This window comes from Melanotaenia boesemani, chromosome 2, assembly GCF_017639745.1.
Source record: "Melanotaenia boesemani isolate fMelBoe1 chromosome 2, fMelBoe1.pri, whole genome shotgun sequence".
NCBI lineage: Eukaryota > Metazoa > Chordata > Actinopteri > Atheriniformes > Melanotaeniidae > Melanotaenia > Melanotaenia boesemani.
In genome coordinates, this window is record NC_055683.1 from 30,624,776 (window position 1) to 30,643,117 (window position 18,342).

Genomic DNA, 18,342 nt, shown 5'->3' on the forward strand with positions numbered 1-18,342 from the left:
GAAAACTGTTGACAAACGCCACAACGCTGTCTGAGGGATTAAGGACAACTAATATAAATCTTAGGTCCTGTGGAAAATGCTATCAGTCTGCAGCCGATATAAAAAGTTTGTCTTCTTCCTCCCATTAAGTCTCCTCTCCGAAAATCTAGACTCCCTCAGAAGGGACCCAAAAGAATCCCACTCCCACCCGGCATATTGGCCGCCCGCTGCTTATTGAGCTCTTTTACAAATATGTTACCCACAGGAGCCACAACATTACATCATGATAGTGTAAATTGAACAATTCAAAAGCTATAAAAGAAGTGCGCGCTCTCGGCGAAAGCAACATCAGCACCACCATCCGATGCGCGTCCCCGTCCCGGTAGAGGCTGCCCGAGATCCCGGGGAGAGGAGTTGGAGCAGTACGAGTTAAAGTTGGGCTAAAATTGGGCGAGAGGATGCTGCAGAAGAATCTACGGTCTAATTAACATAGCCTATGCGGACAAACGTGCTCTAAGTGAAGGATGACTTGCAAAATACTGAGCATATGCCTCTTGTTTTTGGGTTTTCAACATTGCTCATCACGTAAGTCTTGTGAAACAGCAATTACCTATTCATCTGTTATCTTTGCTAGAATATAATTAAAAAATGTATGTTTCAAAGTGTAGGCTTATAGACATGTCTTGTGTGCAAATTGTTTTATGTTGGCTCATATGCTGGGGAAAAAAAGTTACAGATAACATTCGGCAGCTTAATAGACAAATAGCCAACCAACCGAAGGCAAAATGTTGCCAGAGATGATGGGATGTTTGAAGGGCAACACACGGTGCAATGAAACCAGACAGCGTCCAAACACGGATTATTTCATTTTCACGGCTTAGTTTGGACTATCTGAATGCCAAAGCATTTGGATGGCGGCATAACAAAAAAGTGCACAAGCAGACCTCATGTCCTGCAGAGGGTGAGCATGGTGATCCCGCTCGCACTGGACTGTCTGCATTGCAGTGCTTTCTCTCAGCCAGCACGCAAGTTTCCGCAGCGCACAGGCTCAACTCTAAAATGTCGCTTTTATCGTTTCTAACATGATTATCTTTAGATTCTGTCGACGAGGTTGGTATCTCTTGTTGATGAAAATCCACTAAATGCGTTTCCATAGAGATGATTGAGAGAGCAGGGCCCAGTCCTTTTCAGGACCAGCCCACTGCAGTACTTTCTTTTGGGGAGGGATGCCTGCGTTCCCATCACCTGCTCTTAAAGCCTGCATCCTACGCTCACCTGACTGGGAAATTGTTATCCATTGCAAGGTCATTTATGTGGCGAATTTTGTGAGAAAGAGGTGGGGATTTGTGGGGGTAAGAAGGGGCTGTATAACAGACCTTAAATTAATCAGCCAAAGTTGTCTCAAGATGACCTCAGAAGGTCTTGACTGACTATTTAGTTTAGGAAAGACAGATGCACTACCATGTGACTTCTGGACAGTTTGGAATATAGAGAGTGGGATAGTCCAAATGATGGGTAATAGATAGCTGATCACTGCTGGTAAACATAGAATATGCAATTATGGATTGTATAAGCACATAATCAATGTTACTTAAGTAAAGCCAGATTTGAATTAATATACATCCAGTTCTCACCCATCTTTCTTCCTGTATGGAGGGAATTAATTTCTCAGTTTAACCAATGTGTTATTTTAACAATGATATTTGACAGTGAAAGAAAAGTTTGTTCTGTGTTGCTATCATGTTGAAGAAGGAATGATTGTGACAGATAGTTGAAGATAAGCAATGTATGTTAACCATTAGGTAGAGGCCTGATTGTTCGCCTTGTAAAAGTTCCTGTTGATGATTTATTGCAGGCTGTCAGTATATTTGTTATGTTATATGCACAGTGGAGCTATGCCAGACTGAAATGAAGCATCATACCCCAGATGTGACCACAAACCATCCTTGGGTGGGGCTGAGACACGCTCTACTTGTGTGTTTGAATCAGGAGGGTGTAATCCATGCATAAATCTGAGGCTTTGTGAATTCTGTCACAGTTTACAGCACAAACAGCAGGAGACTGTCTGCTCCATGGAGGATCATTATCTATAGAAGGGGGTTTACTAGTATTTTAGACATGATAATTCCTTTGATTGCGATTTGAATTCAAGTTTAGATATGATTATGATGTTCTGCATACTTTTGTCCCTGGCAGCATTCAGACACCACCCACTGTGATGCCAGCATGGGCATGAATAATTTAATCAGTTCGCTTTAACAGACCATGTTATAGTTTGCTACCTCTACATTTAGTTCTATTGCTCTATTTTTCTAAAATATTGGCATTCAGAAGATGTCTTGACTCAAACAGGGTTGCTATCTGAATCCCAAACAGCCCTAGAGTGTATGCACAACCCGAAGAGGTTCTTTTCAGCGCACTGAATGATACCAGCTGCAATGATGTGTCAGCCCAGACATACCAGCCTACAGTTAGAACAGATTGATGATTCAGCAAGAGTGTTGCTATGGCCCTGTATAGCCACGCTGATCTCTACAGCTCCTTAATGATAAATGGAGAAAGAGGCTGTGTGGTGCAGAGAAGGGAGGGAGAGTGCAGAATCACGAGGAGAAGGGTGAAAGCCTGGAGACTGGATGCTCCGCTCAGACTTCAGGTACACTTTGACTGCTGCATAATGACAACGCCCACTTGGAGAGAGAGATGCAGCAAAAGAGAGAGAGAGGGAGAGAGCTGAAAAATAGCAAAATGATTACAGGCAAGGATATAAGGATACAAGGGTTTCATTAAAACAAAATTACTTTTAAAGTTAGGATGGAGATAAAGGGAGAAGAGTGAGAATGAAGAAAGAATATAAGGAACTGAATGAGTGGTGCAGAGACAGGCTGACCATAAGGAGGAGCTGAGACTAAGTGGCCTGGGTTAACCTGATGCAGTTTGGAATAGAGCTCTTCCAATTTGAAGTCAGGCTCTTCCAACTTTACAAACTAACTGAATCAACTACAAATCAATACTCAACTCATCAACACCACACAAACTTTACTTGTGCAGGTGCATCCTAAAGCTTTGGAAGACTTTTGGATTTACATTTAACCAAACTTTGCAAATACAACGAGGCAGCAATGAAGTTTGCATCTCTTATTGATCACTTGCAGCATAGCAGGAATTTCTGTGTTTTAAAGACAAAGTCACCACACAGGAGACAGAGGCAGAAAGGCAAGGTCGCATTTCTCTTGCTCAGCACAGAGGCAGGGTGTCCTTTCATGGAAGGTGACAGAACTCATGTACGAATACCATAATCTTTTCCCAATTCCTTGCATGACTCATATGGTTCATATGACATTTAATCTAGTAAGACAGTGGATGAAAAGATTATGCTTTCTCATTTATGTTTCTTCCTTGCAAGAAGCTGCTCTGCAGTCTTCTGTTCCTCTACAAAGTTATTTAAAATGTGAGGCTGTGCTGCACCCTCCTTCATCTTGCTCCATTTGCAGCTTGCATACTAATTCTGCTAAGATTCCCTGTTTCTAGCCACTAATGTTCCTGCTCTTTTCCCCATGACTGCTGTGAATGCACATTGTAAGAACAAGAATTACAAAGTCAAAAAAGAAAACAAAACAGTAAAACACAGAACAACCAAAAAACAAACATAAAACCCCACCAAATGATAAAAGAAGATTAAACTGAAAAAAGACAAAGGTTGGATAGGAGGTGGTTTTATTTATGTAAATTCTAGAGTATATATATGTATATATGCAGATTAAGATATTTGACTTTTTTGTGTGGACCTGATTGCTCTTTCCAGTAAGACCCCATCCATCTCTATCTTTAGTTTATCTATATTAAATCGTAAGAGGATATGAAAAAGAATATTTTGGTACTTTAAATGAAACAGTGCTTTGCTTGTAGCTGGAGGTGAGGGCATCAGGTATTTATCCTCAGCTGTAGCAGAAGAGAGATTAGGCAGACTTATGGTCACTTTAATAGGCCTTGGGCTGGAGAGCAAGTCTGAGCAGATGGGTGGTGGCCCTATCAGTCCTATAACCACATGTAGAATAGCAACTCAACATCTCAAAGCCACAGTCTCAACACTTGACTCTAAAGCTGACAGAGATGCTTTATAAAATAAAAGTATATCTAAAAATAGCACATCATGCAGGCAAGCACAAAGAGGTGCATCATGTGACGCTGCAACATTTTTATTTTGTCTCTGGTGCTCTTTAACAATAGCAGGTGCATTTTTGTCCTTTTTTGAAAAAAAGAAAGCCCTGAACACTGCATTAGATTAACTTCAGTTTATCACAGAAATAGTGTGTATTAACAGCAGCTACTCACCTTATTTATTCGGACTGGACCCACCCAGGCTGCAGATAAATGAAGATGTGAGGATGACACAGTCCATGAGCAGATGTTAGGATGGTTGTTTAGATTTATGAGCTATGGTCCACCTACTTATGAGACTATCCAGAGAATGTGCATTACTGGTATATCATGAATCATTAATTTTGTTATCAGAATACTTGGAGGCAGAGGTAAATAACTAAATGTGTTTGTCCACAGCTTTGAATTGAAATGTGTGTTTTTCTTCAGAGAAAATTGAGTAATCTTTAATTAAATAAAGACAGGTGTTCTACTATCAGTCTGTATGACAGTCTTCCTCAGAACTGTAAAATTGTATGTTGTATTCTGAAATGTTGTTATTTTTCTATAACAGCTGACCTCTGTACCATCCATTTTGTCACTGCAGGAGAATGTGTTGATCCACTCGTCTCTGGGCTCTATGCCTCCTCCTTCCTGGCCTCTTCCAGATATAATTTTCTCTACTCTGCCAATTTTGCCAAGTTATATGGTAAGTTCTAAATAGCTGTACACCACTGACATCCTAAACACAGCAAGTGTTTAAACTGGTCACGGCTAGAAAACACAAATGTAACTAATATCATCAGCTGTGGCTCTATTTATTCTATTTTGCCTTGTGAATGGTAAATGGACTTGTACTTACTTTTCCAGTGAGCTTGACCACTCACACTTTACACTACAAATCTCATTCATCCATTCACACTCACACCCGATAGGCACATCTGGTGTCTTGCCCAAGGACACTTCGACACGTGGTCAGGGAAATCGATCCACCAACCTTCCGGTTGGAGGATGACTGCTCTTCCTCCTGAGCTACAGCTGCCCCCAACCTTACCAGCATGCACAATATCCAAACCACTGCTATTTTTATGCATAGATGTGAATCAGAACAGGCAAATGTTAAAAAAAAACTGGGTCAAACCTTTCCAAATATGTAAAAGTTGGAATGGCATGACGTGCCAGATGTTTCTTGTGAAAATAAACAAACAATAAACTTATGTGACTGAGTGGTGATTTTTCAGATTTGATGCAATATTTTAGATGGAAAAAAAAATTCAAACAAATTCTCATAAATTTCAAACATCCTCATTATTTTTATTTTATTTTTTTTAACTCCTCCACATTTAGTTCCAATTAGGTCAACTAATTATACTAAATTACAACCACTAGTACCTTTGCCTATACTGCCTGCCCCCAGTCTAGTTTCTGCTAAGCAGCTAATATAAATTTCTCTGAGTCACATGTCTTTTCTGCAGCTTTCCAAAAGATTACTTTAGATTCATTTTCATTTAAATGGAAGCCATGTGTTTTTTAGATTCAATAAGACCACCACAAGTGAGAGCTATTCCTAAAATGGTTACAATAAGTCTTGTGTCACATTCAGAGTGAGGTAACTATTTAATTATTTCTTTGGTGGGGTGAAGCATTGCTGTTGCTTTGTAACCTGTGAATGCATAAATAAGCTTCGGTTTGCTAACAAGTTAGTTTTATTAGTTTAAAAGAAGACGTAAAAATGATAATGCTTACATGTTGTGTCTGCTTTGATCACATACATTATGTTTATGCTTCTTTCACGAGAAAATCAAAACTCCAGATTACATAAATTAGCTGTTGATTGAAAAGTTACCATTAGATTTAGAAAGTAATTTTGGCATCCATTTGGCAAAATATGTGAATTATAAATTCATTATTCATAGTCAATGAATTATAACAATGAAGTACCTCATCAATAAAGGTTGACAAATTGAAGAAACATTTTATAATAGATTCTGGTCAGACGTTTAACATCACCACTGTTTTAGTCGTGGTATCCTCTACAAACTATGTCGTTCTCTTCTGTGTCCCTCAGGCAGCAGTGGTTGGTCCCCTTCCCCCAGGGACAGACAACCATGGCTGCAGGTAGACCTGGGCAGGAAGTATCGATTAATGGCAATCGCCACCCAGGGGACCTTCAACTCATTTGACTGGGTCACCAAGTACACCCTTCTCTATGGAGACCGGCCAGATTCCTGGACGCCGTACATCATGAAAGGAGGCAACTCTGTAAGTGTTACTGGGCCATAATGGTTGGGGAGGCATGAGAGCCATAACAGGGATAATTCAAGGATTAACAAGTCAAACATAATCTTCATAGCCGATTTTAGATTATTAGAATGTTCCATTATATTCATCATTGCTGGCACTGAAACAAAGACAGCACAGCTTATTATCTTTCCCAACGGTGACCCAAACTAATCTCATCACCAGTTCAGCTCCCGTCTCTTATTAAGGCATTAATACCATTTCAGTCGCTCAATAACTCTCTGTGTTTTCCCTGTATATTATTTTATAGACAATGCCTGGTAACTGGAATTATTATCAGGTGAAGAGGAATGTCTTCCATTACGCCTTTACTGCTAAACACATTCGTCTGTTGCCTCTGGCGTGGAACACAGAAAACGGAGGGAAGATTGGTGTGAGACTGGAGCTCTTTGGATGCTCTTACGGTAAAAACGAGTGATGGATGCTACGCTACTGATCTGGTTTTGCATTCATAAAACTTATAAAATTTCAGCAGCAATATTTCTCTAGCTTATAAAATCCTCTTCTTACTACCACCTAATTCATAAAGATAATAATTGAGCTCCAGCTAATTGTGAATCATTCACAGATCTAATTATCAGTTTGAAACTTTGCCCTCTCTTGCAGATTCTTATGTGCTACAATATAATGGAGATGACTCAGTGGTCTACATGTACCCTGAAAAAAGTTCCCGTACACTTCATGACCACATTGCCATAAACTTTAAGACTCTGGAACAGGATGGTCTGTTGTTGCACAGTGAGGGGATTCAAGGGGATCTCTTCACCTTGGAGCTGAAAAAAGGCCGTCTCTACCTTCACATCAGCCTTGGTAAAGCCTGAGTGTAAATTAAAAGGAAATCTTGCTGTAGTTCAAAGAAAATGTGATGAAAAATATCTCTCTTACAGAGTAGCCGGCTTTTCTCAAGCCTTAATAAAGGTTGAGTCGTTTGCATGGAGACCTTGAAATTGGTTGGAATATAGCTAACAGGATCAATTAGATCAACCTTATGTGAAAAATGAAAGATTTTCTCACAGTAAAGCCTCAGTAAAAGCACTTATTTTTGTTTTTTAAACCCTTCTGCACTTGTTTTTCCAGGAAGCAGCGTTGTACACAAAGTTAATGGTCGAACCACGCTGACTGCAGGAAGCCTCCTTGATAATCTGCACTGGCACTATGTCACTATCAAGCGCTACGGTCGACAGGTCAACTTCACAGTGGACAGTCAGACAGTGACAGCGATTTGTAATGGAGAATTTACTCAGCTGGATCTAGATACACAGGTAATTTAATGTCTGAGATTATTACACAAAATTTTGTGAATGTGGGACAGCGCTCTGAGCTAATGAGCCTAACTGACTGCCTTAACACCTGCCACTTAGATGTATGTAGGAGGAGTAATAGAGAAGAACATGCCTCACCTCCCTACCACACCAAATTTCCGAGGCTGCTTGGAAAATGTCTTCATTAACGGCATCAATATCATCGATAAAGCTAAGAGAGAAGAACCTGACATCCGCATTCCGCGAAAGGTAAGGCTTTGTTATAATCACATGCCTCATTTAACAGTAGTATACTGTCTAATGTCATCACCTAGAGCAGGCATGTCAAACTGGCCCAGCAAAGGGCCGTGTGGCTGCAGGTTTTTGTTCCAGCCAGCCAAGAGCACACAGTTTGACCAATCAGCTGTCTGAAGACTGAGATCAGTTGATTGAATCAGTCAAATCTGGTGTGCTGCTGCTTGGTTGGAACAAAAACCTGCAGCCACACGGCCCTTTGCTGGACCAGTTTGACATATGTGACCTAGAGCAATCACACGCACTGCAAATTGTTTCATCATCGCTATTGAGGTCTAATTTCTTTTTCTATGTAGAAAAAGATGCACTTTGCCTGCCGTGACATTCTCCTCAAGCCAATGACTTTTGCTGGACCCAACAACTACCTGCAAGTGCCGGGCTTCTTCAGGAGGCCTCGCATGTTTGTTAAATTCAAGTTCCGCTCTTGGGACTACACGGGCCTGCTGATGTTTACACGCTTTGCTGATGACCTGGGTGCCCTGGAGCTGGGTCTAAGTGAAGGTCAGATCAATGTGACTATATTCCAGCCAGGCAAGAAGAAACTCCAGTTTGCTGCAGGTGAGGTTTTGTCAGTAAATTTGAGACTAATAGTTTGAATTTACAGAACCTTCAGCCTCATGTTTGACCATTTTCAAAGCCTAGATTCAGACAACACATGTGCTGTAATGTCACTGCATTATTAAAGGCTTTATCTTGATTTTTAGGATACAGGCTAAATGATGGTTACTGGCATTCAGTGGATTTAGCAGCCAGGGACAACTTGCTAACTCTCACTATTGATGAGGAAGAGGCCTCACCGCTCAAGATCACCAACCCCTTCACCATCCGAACTGGGGACCGCTACTTCTTTGGAGGTGAGGTGATGACCTGAATAGCTGCAGACATCACTTACAGTCCAAATGTGTGGTCTTAAAATCCTAAAAATGTGCTTTACTACACTCAGGTTGCCCAAAAACCAACAACACAATAAGGAAATGTGAAACCAAGCTGAATCGCTTTCATGGCTGCATGCAACACATATTTATAGACAATGAACAGCTTGATATTGACATCATTCTACAGCGACAGTGGGGGAGATATGCTGAGCTGTTATTGGGTACCTGTGGGATCACTGACAGGTATGAAAAGCATATTTATACTGTTTCATCTTTATCATCAGTCATTATTACAGCACTGTAATAATGACATCAAACAATAAACTGTAACTTTAAGATCTAAAGCCTTGTGGACAGACTAAAAAGAAAGAATCTGACACAAATGATATACATACAGCATGTACTTTTATTTTACAGATGTACTCCAAATCCATGTGAACATGAAGGAAGATGCATTCAGTCTTGGGATGACTTCATCTGCCTGTGTGAGAATACAGGCTATAAAGGAGAAGTGTGTCACATGTGTAAGTGCTGACTGATTATCTTATAGACTATTTCTTTGCACCTGGCTTGTGCAATCTTTTTTCTTAATTATAATAAATGGATCGTCTCTCTCTCCTCCACCAGCGGTTTATAAAGAATCATGCGAGGCCTACAGACTGAGCGGAAAGTATTGGTCTGGAAACTACACCATCGATCCTGATCTCAGTGGGCCACTCAAACCGTTTGAAGTGTACTGCAAAATGAAGTGTACGTAATCACTGTTATTACTGTAATACAACTTGATCAGTATTGTGTGGAATATTTTCTAGATCATCTGTTGGGAAGAAATATTTTTCAGCTATAATAAAGCCTGACTGAAATTTCAAGGGAAATTTACAGGGTTTATGTAACAGGAGAGATGCAGTTATTTCTGTTTGTCTCTGTTTTTTTCCTCCAACATTAAATTGCTATATATCTATGTTTCCTTTTTCATGTTTAACTATTTCCTCTTTTAATAATTTTTGACTAAACTCTCCATCTGTCATGCCCCCTATGCAGCTTATAAAGCTTGGACAGTAATTATGCATGATCGAGTTGAGGGTACTAAGGTGTTTGGGAGCTCAATATACCAGCCCTATATAGGAGACGTCAACTACTGGAATGCCTCCTGGGATGAAGTGACTGCACTTGCAAACACCTCAATGTATTGTGAGCAATGGATTGATTACTCTTGCTATAAGTCTCGTCTCCTCAACACCCCCAGTGAGTGGAATCAGTATGGATTTGCTTATGGTAGTCTTTCTGATACAAGTCTTGAATAACACACAAATGCAATTTTATTTTCAAATTAGGTGGAAGACCTTTTGGCTACTGGATTGGTCGCAACAATGAGAGTCACTATTACTGGGGTGGGACATTCAGAGAAGTCCAAAAATGTGGATGTGCTATCAATCAAACTTGCGTTGACCCCAAGTTTCAGTGCAACTGTGATGCAGATTATAGACAATGGTAAGAGACGGACATAACTCATGTTTCACTCTAGTCTATAATATTTATGTTGTAACAACCCCATGTGATGTTTTAGGTATTCAGATAAGGGATATTTGGACTTCAGAGACCATTTACCAGTGAGGAGGGTGGTGGTGGGGGACACCAACAGGACTGGCTCACAAGCACACTTCACTGTTGGGCCTCTTCGCTGCCATGGCGACAGTGAGCTAAAATAATCCGGATTGTGCTAACACCTTTTATGTAGTGGTAGTTGCTGTTTGATTGACACATTTTATTTTCCTCAGGAAACATCTGGAACACAATTGCCTTTACTAAGCCTACCTACATAACCTTCCCCACTTTAAGGCCAGGAACGACCATTGACATCTCTTTCCACTTCAAAACTTATCGTGGCAATTGTGTTTTCTTGGAGAACTCTGATGAACACCTTAAAAACTTTATAAGAGTAGAGCTCAACAGTAAGTAGATTTGTCTGGTAGTGGCAACATTTCTTCTCAACTAACTTAAATATTTCTCTAAAGGTTTTAAGTAAATTACTGTTTATTTCTATGTCTTCTATTCTAGCTACCCACAATCTTGCATTAGTGTTCATGGTTGGAGATGGCATCCTTAATGTGACCCTAAACTCTCCTGTGCCTCTCAATGACAACGAGTGGCATTTTGTACAGGCTGAGCTTAATGTGAAAGTGGCTCGGATCAAGGTTGATTATCAGCCTTGGACTGTCAAACGCCTCCCAGGTCAGACCTTTGTCACCATGCAGTTTACACATCCTCTCCTTGTAGGTAGGTTGTCTAAAGAAAGCATTTAAAATTTTGATATGTTCAAAATCAAAATGATTCACTGACAAATATTCATTGTTACAGGTGCAGCCAACCGCACCCTAAGACCTTTCTTAGGGTGCCTTCGAGGGCTACGTGTGAATGGTGTTCCTCTTGATTTGGAGGGGAAAGTAAATGAGGAACAGGGTGTAAGAAGAAACTGCACTGGACAATGTCTCAATGCCACCATACCATGTCGAAACAGCGGGCAGTGTATTGAGGGATATGCCTCCTACACTTGTGACTGTAACAACACAGCCTTCGATGGCTTCTACTGCCATAAAGGTGAGTTTATGTTCAATACAAAGTTCTCCATTCAAGATAATGAGAATTTAGCAAACATCTGCTATGCTATCTGAGAACAAACTCCTGACTTCACAATTATCTTTTTTAAGACATTGGAGCGTACTTTGAGATTGGATCATGGCTGCGGTACAACATACGAAAGAAACCCATATCAGATGAGGCAGCCTGGGCAAACTGGATCGACCCGCACTATGACAACTTCAGTCTTGGCTACAATGACACAGCAGACGACATAGAGTTCAGTTTCAGCACTGTTCACGCTCCAGCTGTGTTACTCTACATCAGCTCCTTCGTTCAAGACTACATCGCTGTGATCCTCAAGACTGATGGTAGGTGAGGCTAAGGGGAAAAAATAGCTGAGAATAGTTAAGCTGTAGTATTTGCTGTTCAGTTACATTTGTAAGAGAGCACAAATTTTATCCACAAACGAGTCTCTCGATGCTCACTGAAGTTTTTCTGTAAAACAGAATATGCCACTGATGTGTTTTGTCACCTGTCTTCCCCCAGGTAGTGTAGATCTGAGGTATAAGCTGGGGCTCATAACACACAAGTACCAGCTGACTCACCGAAACCTGGCAGATGGATTTCCTCACTATGTCAATATAACTAGACACAACAGAACCATCAAAACACAGGTACATGTCCTCACTGCTACCACTATGTAAAGTGTGACCTCTAGTTTATGCTACTTTTGCTTCAAGGATCTTAAGCTTACATTATTATTTTAGGATTAGATTTGGGCTCAATTTGGGAAGATTGATGCTGCTCCCACATCTTTGGCTTAAAAACAGGCAACTATGGGACATGATGGAAATCCCCACCTGTAAATGTGAGGTTTATAACAAATGTCTCTACCCTAAGGTGGATTACATGGAACCTATAGTGGAGAAGATAACATTGGTGGAAGATGCCAGGTTTGATTCTCCGAAGTCCATGTTCCTGGGCAGAGTAATGGGTAAAAAATAATTAATGACTTATAGATAAGAACTGGCAAAGCATTAGTCTTGCAGCCAGTTATTTCAAAATTATTTATTTATAGCTGTGAACTCTGTTGATGTTTTAATGTTTGTGTATTCCTTTTTAGAGGTTGGTGATATTGACTATGAGATCCAGAGGCATAATGCTCCAGGCTTTATTGGCTGCATATCGGGGGTGAGATACAATGTCTACGCCCCTCTAAAGGCCTTTTTCCGTCCAAATGAAACAGACCCTCCAGTAACAACACAAGGCTATGTCTCTGAGTCCATCTGTGGGGCCTTCCCTCCTGTCCTGGGTTATGTACCTTGGGAGGTAGACCCCTGGTTTACCAGTATTGGTGAGTTTTGTATTTATTCAGGTATGTATAATGAGGTGGAGGGAAAAATATTTGATTATCCACTTAACTATGTATCTTTCTCTTACAGAATATTTTTATATCCACGACGACCTAGGTCTGTTTTGGATAACAGGTAGGATTTTGTTTGTGTATTTCTGTAATACTCTGACTAGACAGTGTCCTTAATACATCAACTTTTAAAGATAAGACCAATGATCAGACTTTTTGAAGCATCTCATTTCTGTTTACTCTCTATTTTCCTTCTGTCCCAGTTTACAGTAGTTTAAAATTCTCTTGGCCTTTTTCCTAATATCCCTTAATCCTGATAAAAGAAGGGTTGTCAGAGTTCAAGCAAGCTTTTGAGTGTTTACAAAATGTCTGACTACAGACTGAAATTTGTTACATGGGGACTAAACGAAAGAACATATACAGCACTAAATTGTATTAAGGTGTAACCTGCTATTACAAAATTTGTTAAAAACAAATGTTACCATAAGAAAGTCAATACACAGAAAAAATTTATTAGAAACATATTTTATGTAATTAGATTTAGAGTAGCTCCCTGTAAGTCTATCTGATGTTTTATCTTTAATGATACTGATTTGATACAAGCAAGTTATTACTACAGACAAGGGATTGTAGAATTAGATTTTTTTTACTTATACAGAGATGAATACCTTAAACAAAAGAACACAAACTGACTGAGGACTTTTGGAAAACATCAGTATTTAAGATATATTCAGACCAGTGTAATCCACATAACCTGGCACCTTATTACTAGAGGACAAGCTGAGTGGTGAGAGCAAATGAATGGTCTGCAGCAGAGTCTTATGGATGAAGGAAAAAATTAGAGCAGGTCCTGCTGATGAGGAGGAGAGCCTGGAGTCTCTGGATTAAACTGCGGCGCAGAGACTCCCTGCTCCATCCTCATCTGAGACCTTTACCGGATCAGCTATATTTAGTCTGCATGGGTGCAGCTTACTCTTCATCACTGATAGATGCTTCAGCTTAATAGATCATTTAGCTTTTGAGATATTATGCTAATGCAGAACATCAGTGTGTCATTAAAGATTAGCGCCCTATTCAAGGATCCCAGCAATGGCGTTCGCTGGATATCAAACATCCTTGTCTGATATATTGCTAAAGATAAGATAGTTATTATTAAGAAATTTCCTCTTGTTGTAAATATTGCTGATAAAATACAATGTGCACACACACACATATGCCTTGTTTAGTTCAGATTACTGCAAGTTCATCTTCATAGAAGTCAAGAACTGCTCAGGCTGTATATTTCAAACAAAGCTGCTTGGCTACATCGTTCAAGCACATGGCTGCATCTAAAAACCTTATGCTGCAGAGGAAGGTCTTCTGTTCCCTCTGGGTATAAAGGACCTTGCTCTGCAGCATATAACAGATGATGGTTTCAGTTTACAGGCACAGCAGATCTCTCAGGTCACAAGGCACCAATATCCTTCATGTCTTTTCTAAATATATGTAGATGGTATGAAATATTTATTACCAATAACTATAGACTTGACTTATAATGAATCATTTTTTTGCATTTAGAAAATAATTTGTAGTATTTGTATATTTGGTATGTTGTCATTATTTTCAATCTGAGACCCAAATTCACAGTAATACAGTTATTTCTGTTCTTCATCAATATTTTAAAGAGTATCTTTCCTCACCATCACACTTGTCGTGACCTTGCTGCTTTTCTCCAGTTATCGTCATCCTGGCTATGCTGCTGCTCTTTGGAGGCCTGTACAGCATCTACGTCTATGCTTACCAGCAGAAGGGCAGTTATCACACAAATGAACCCAAAAATTTGGAGTCTCCCAGCAGCTCCAGGCCGTTGACCGAGACCCTGAGAAGAGAAAAAAAGCATCTCCCTGAAATTGAAGAGGAGTTCAGGAGTGGCTAACATCATGGGACCTATGGGACTTGGGTGGGGATTTGACTTGGGCGGAGGGTTGGAAAAAAGGGAAATGCACTTACAAAAACCACAAATACCTGTAGTAAGTTTTCTAATTCTTTTTTTTTTTTTAAATGTTTTCATTTGTGTTCCTTTACCCGGTTGAGTGGGATATGATGCCTGGTGCTCTACTTAACAAAGTATGTATTTTGGTTGTAGTTTTGCTGGGTTTAAAGTTAAAATCAAGCCCCGTGTTTCAAGAGTAGCCAACAATTCTCACACTGTATTGCAGGGTGAAATACTGAAGTGCCTCATCTGAGCAAGCTTGATCTGAAAGCATATAGCTTATTCAGTGAAAGTTTAGATTAGACACTGTGGGAAACAAAAGGGTTTTAATGGAAGTTTAATTGGGACATCGGTTTCAAGTAATCAGGATTATATTGATTCATTTCTTTTCTGAGCCATTTTTGAGACCAATTACAGCTTTCTGTATAGATTTATCGCCATTTAAAATATACCTTTTGACGACAATCTCTCATTGAGCCATTTTTGAAACCATAGCTTGTAATCTGTCTTGTATTTAAATAGTGAACACATCAAAGTGCTGGTGGACTAAATCAGTGCAATGAAAATCTAAATGTGAGAAACAAAACTAGTGTTCATAAACAAAAACTACAACTGGAGAGAGAACATACTGATTAGCATGGAGCTTTACGCTTTGAGATGATACATGTTAAGATTGTAAAAGGTATATATGCTTATATTTGTTGTATTGCAGCCTATAACAATGCATCACCTATACAGAATGGCACATATAAATGGCTCAGAAACGTCATAGTGTCAGTAGATAGCAGCTTTGCCGAATAGTATGCTCAGATTCACAATACGTTCTCAACCACGGGGCTTTGGAAGCGAGAATGTGATGATTTTATGATACAATACTTCTGAGTATGAAAGCTAGCATAGAGTTGGTGTAATGCAGAATAAAAACAAAAGTCAAAATTACAAAAATGCCAGGGACAGAGTGACCTAAACATCTGAGTTCTCACTCCTTCTGTCTTAAATCTGGTTGCTTATATTTTGGTCAAGTTGCCATCGGCTTGGTGCTACAGAGTTTTTCAATCAGCAGACATCTCTTCTGACAGAACAACAACAAAAAAAGAAAATAAGAAGAAAAATCCGTCCTTCCAAAATCCTTTCATCTTTAGTAATAAACACATTTCAGGGAACAGCTGCTCCTATTGCCATATGGGAAGCATACATAACACACCTACACACACTAAAACAAATGTACAGCGGACCACAAGAGTGTAAATGCTAATATTTAATTTCTGACACTGCTAGAATATTTTTGCATATAGTTTTGTAGGACTGTAGCTGATCACAACGTCATCGCTGCTGCTTGTTTAGCTGCTTTCAGTGACAAGTTCAAAATCCTTCCAACAGCCCAATGAAATTTTCTTCGCTGGTAAGAAGAAATTTAATTTGATGTGTGGTGTGGTGCAGCCAAAGCTTAGGGCTATCATTACACACTGCAGCTCTTCCTGACACTAAAGCACTGTTGTGTTTGTGAAAAAAAAGTAAAAAAATAATACATTTGCAACATATTAGCTATGCATTTGTAGAGCATGAGCGCACTTTGCAATAACATGCAATAATATGAGCTTCTTTCAGCAGCCAGTGATGTTAATGTCTTGGATTAATTTGCAAATGTATGATAGCAAGTAGGATGTAATGAGTGTATACGTGAATATTATGAATAATGTGTTGAGCGACTTTTGTTTTTGATTTGTAGGGTTTATATGAAGCAGGCCAAATGGAGTGCTTTGAATGTAAAGTCTTTAACTCTGTAATGTATGAGCAGACACTACAGTGAAGACCTATTGTGAAGTTTTGATTGTAGACTGCTTAGCATTGGAAGTATCTCTCATAACAGCTTTTTAGATTGCTCAGGATAAAGAAAGCACAGTACTTGCTCTCTGTGGCACTCATACACCTCCAGAATTCAACACTGTTGGTTCTCTTCCATTACAGATGGGCAGGACTGTGCAAAATTGTACAGTGAAAGGATGTACAGTAGATGTAAAAACTGCAATTACCATAAAGGCCAATAATGTATGAACCTGTACAGATTTGTCCAAAACAGGGATTTACAGGCTATATTTTTAAGAATGTACTATAATAAGATGAATGACCGTGAAAGAAGAGCAAACAGAGTGAAACTGGTGGTATGTGATTGATGAGAAAACAGTGATTTGTGTTTTTGTTATATGGACAATCGCCACTAAAAGTTTGTATTAGACATAACAAACTTGGGTCAGATACGCTTTGTTGCCTACTAGGAAAAAGTCGACTTCTATATTTATTATATAAATGTATACACATCACTGTATTTGTTGGTTAATGGATTATAAAATGTTCAGCTTAGCAGTGTGACATTATTGCAACTAACAAGACGATTTGTGTGTGGTCCCTGGAGTGTATGTTGGTGTGACTGGATGTTTTGATGCCTGTGCTCTCATAGTTTAACCACCAAAAAAACAACCTAATGTTAAATAAAGTCAAATGTGCACTGATGCCAACTATTCAACACACTTTATTAACACTAGCACAAAACAGGTTTGGTGTTATTCATTAAGGATTTATAGATGGACTACGATAAAATGGCCAGTAGAGGGAGTTAGTCAGCAGGATGTTGGCTCAGACAGGGTATCTGGTAAATCTTTCAAACATGAGACTAACTGAGCACTGATAAATGCTTCCTGGGGTTAAATCTTACATCAACAAGACAGAAAGAGCATTTTTAAGTGCTATAGTTCTTTTTTATGTTTATGTATAGACACTTTAAAACCTACAAAAAGCAGCATAGTAAATCTGCAGACACCCTGTCAGTGGGGATACAGTATGTGTGAAGCCGGATGAGAAAGCACCAGAATGAGCAGTAGGTGAGTTAGACCAGCTCAGACTTCTCTGCACCACCATACAAAGCCCTTTTTGGAACAAATACTACAAATGAAAAAAAGATGTGTTTTTGATCACATAAATTCTTGGGATTTTTTTCTGTTCTTGTAATAATTTCACTGTAAATGACCCTTACTGTGTAAATCAAGGCAAAGCCAATCTGTCATCTCAATAAAAGAAGCTTGAAGGAAGTTGCTAATGTGGCATTTTAATCACCGTCATTTAATGGCTATCATGTACCTGCTCCAGTGAGGCCACTCTCATCGGGAAAAATCAGGCAGGAGTGTGAGAATCAAATTTTTGTTGATTTCTCAAGTGCCTTTAATACAATTTCAGCCTGCAATGCTATTTGAGAAACTTACCTCCATAAACACCTGGATTTATGACTAACAAACAAACAGGCCACAATTTATAAGACTGAAAGACTGTGTGTCTGAGATGGTGGTCAGCAGCACATGAGCACTACAAAGAACTGTAGTCTCACCATTTCTCTTCACACTGTACATCTCAGACTTCCAATGCAGCTCTGAGTCCTGTCATCTGCAGAAATACTCTGATTACTCTGCAGTTTGGGGTGTACAGAAAACTGTTCAGTCAGTTGGTGAGATGGTGTGGAGAAATGAACTAATCTTGAACACAAACAAACCAAAAGAGATGACTGTAGATTTGAGCCATCTGCTGGGG

At 39.5% G+C, this 18,342-nt stretch overlaps 1 protein-coding gene across 1 annotated transcript; it reads left to right on the forward strand.

The window, feature by feature from the left end:
• Positions 1-378: 378 nt before the first annotated feature.
• On the forward strand, positions 379-17,844 carry cntnap1 (contactin associated protein 1). Its single transcript, XM_041976200.1, has 24 exons — positions 379-564; positions 4,724-4,825; positions 6,185-6,378; positions 6,668-6,821; positions 7,024-7,227; positions 7,495-7,679; positions 7,779-7,928; positions 8,270-8,531; positions 8,678-8,827; positions 8,917-9,091; positions 9,266-9,372; positions 9,476-9,598; positions 9,890-10,093; positions 10,183-10,339; positions 10,416-10,543; positions 10,627-10,800; positions 10,907-11,125; positions 11,207-11,446; positions 11,557-11,796; positions 11,975-12,102; positions 12,329-12,422; positions 12,552-12,782; positions 12,871-12,915; positions 14,507-17,844. The coding sequence occupies exons 1-24, from the start codon at positions 504-506 to the stop codon at positions 14,704-14,706; spliced, it is 3,927 nt and encodes a 1,308-aa protein (XP_041832134.1). The 5' UTR covers positions 379-503; the 3' UTR covers positions 14,707-17,844.
• Positions 17,845-18,342: the final 498 nt, after the last annotated feature.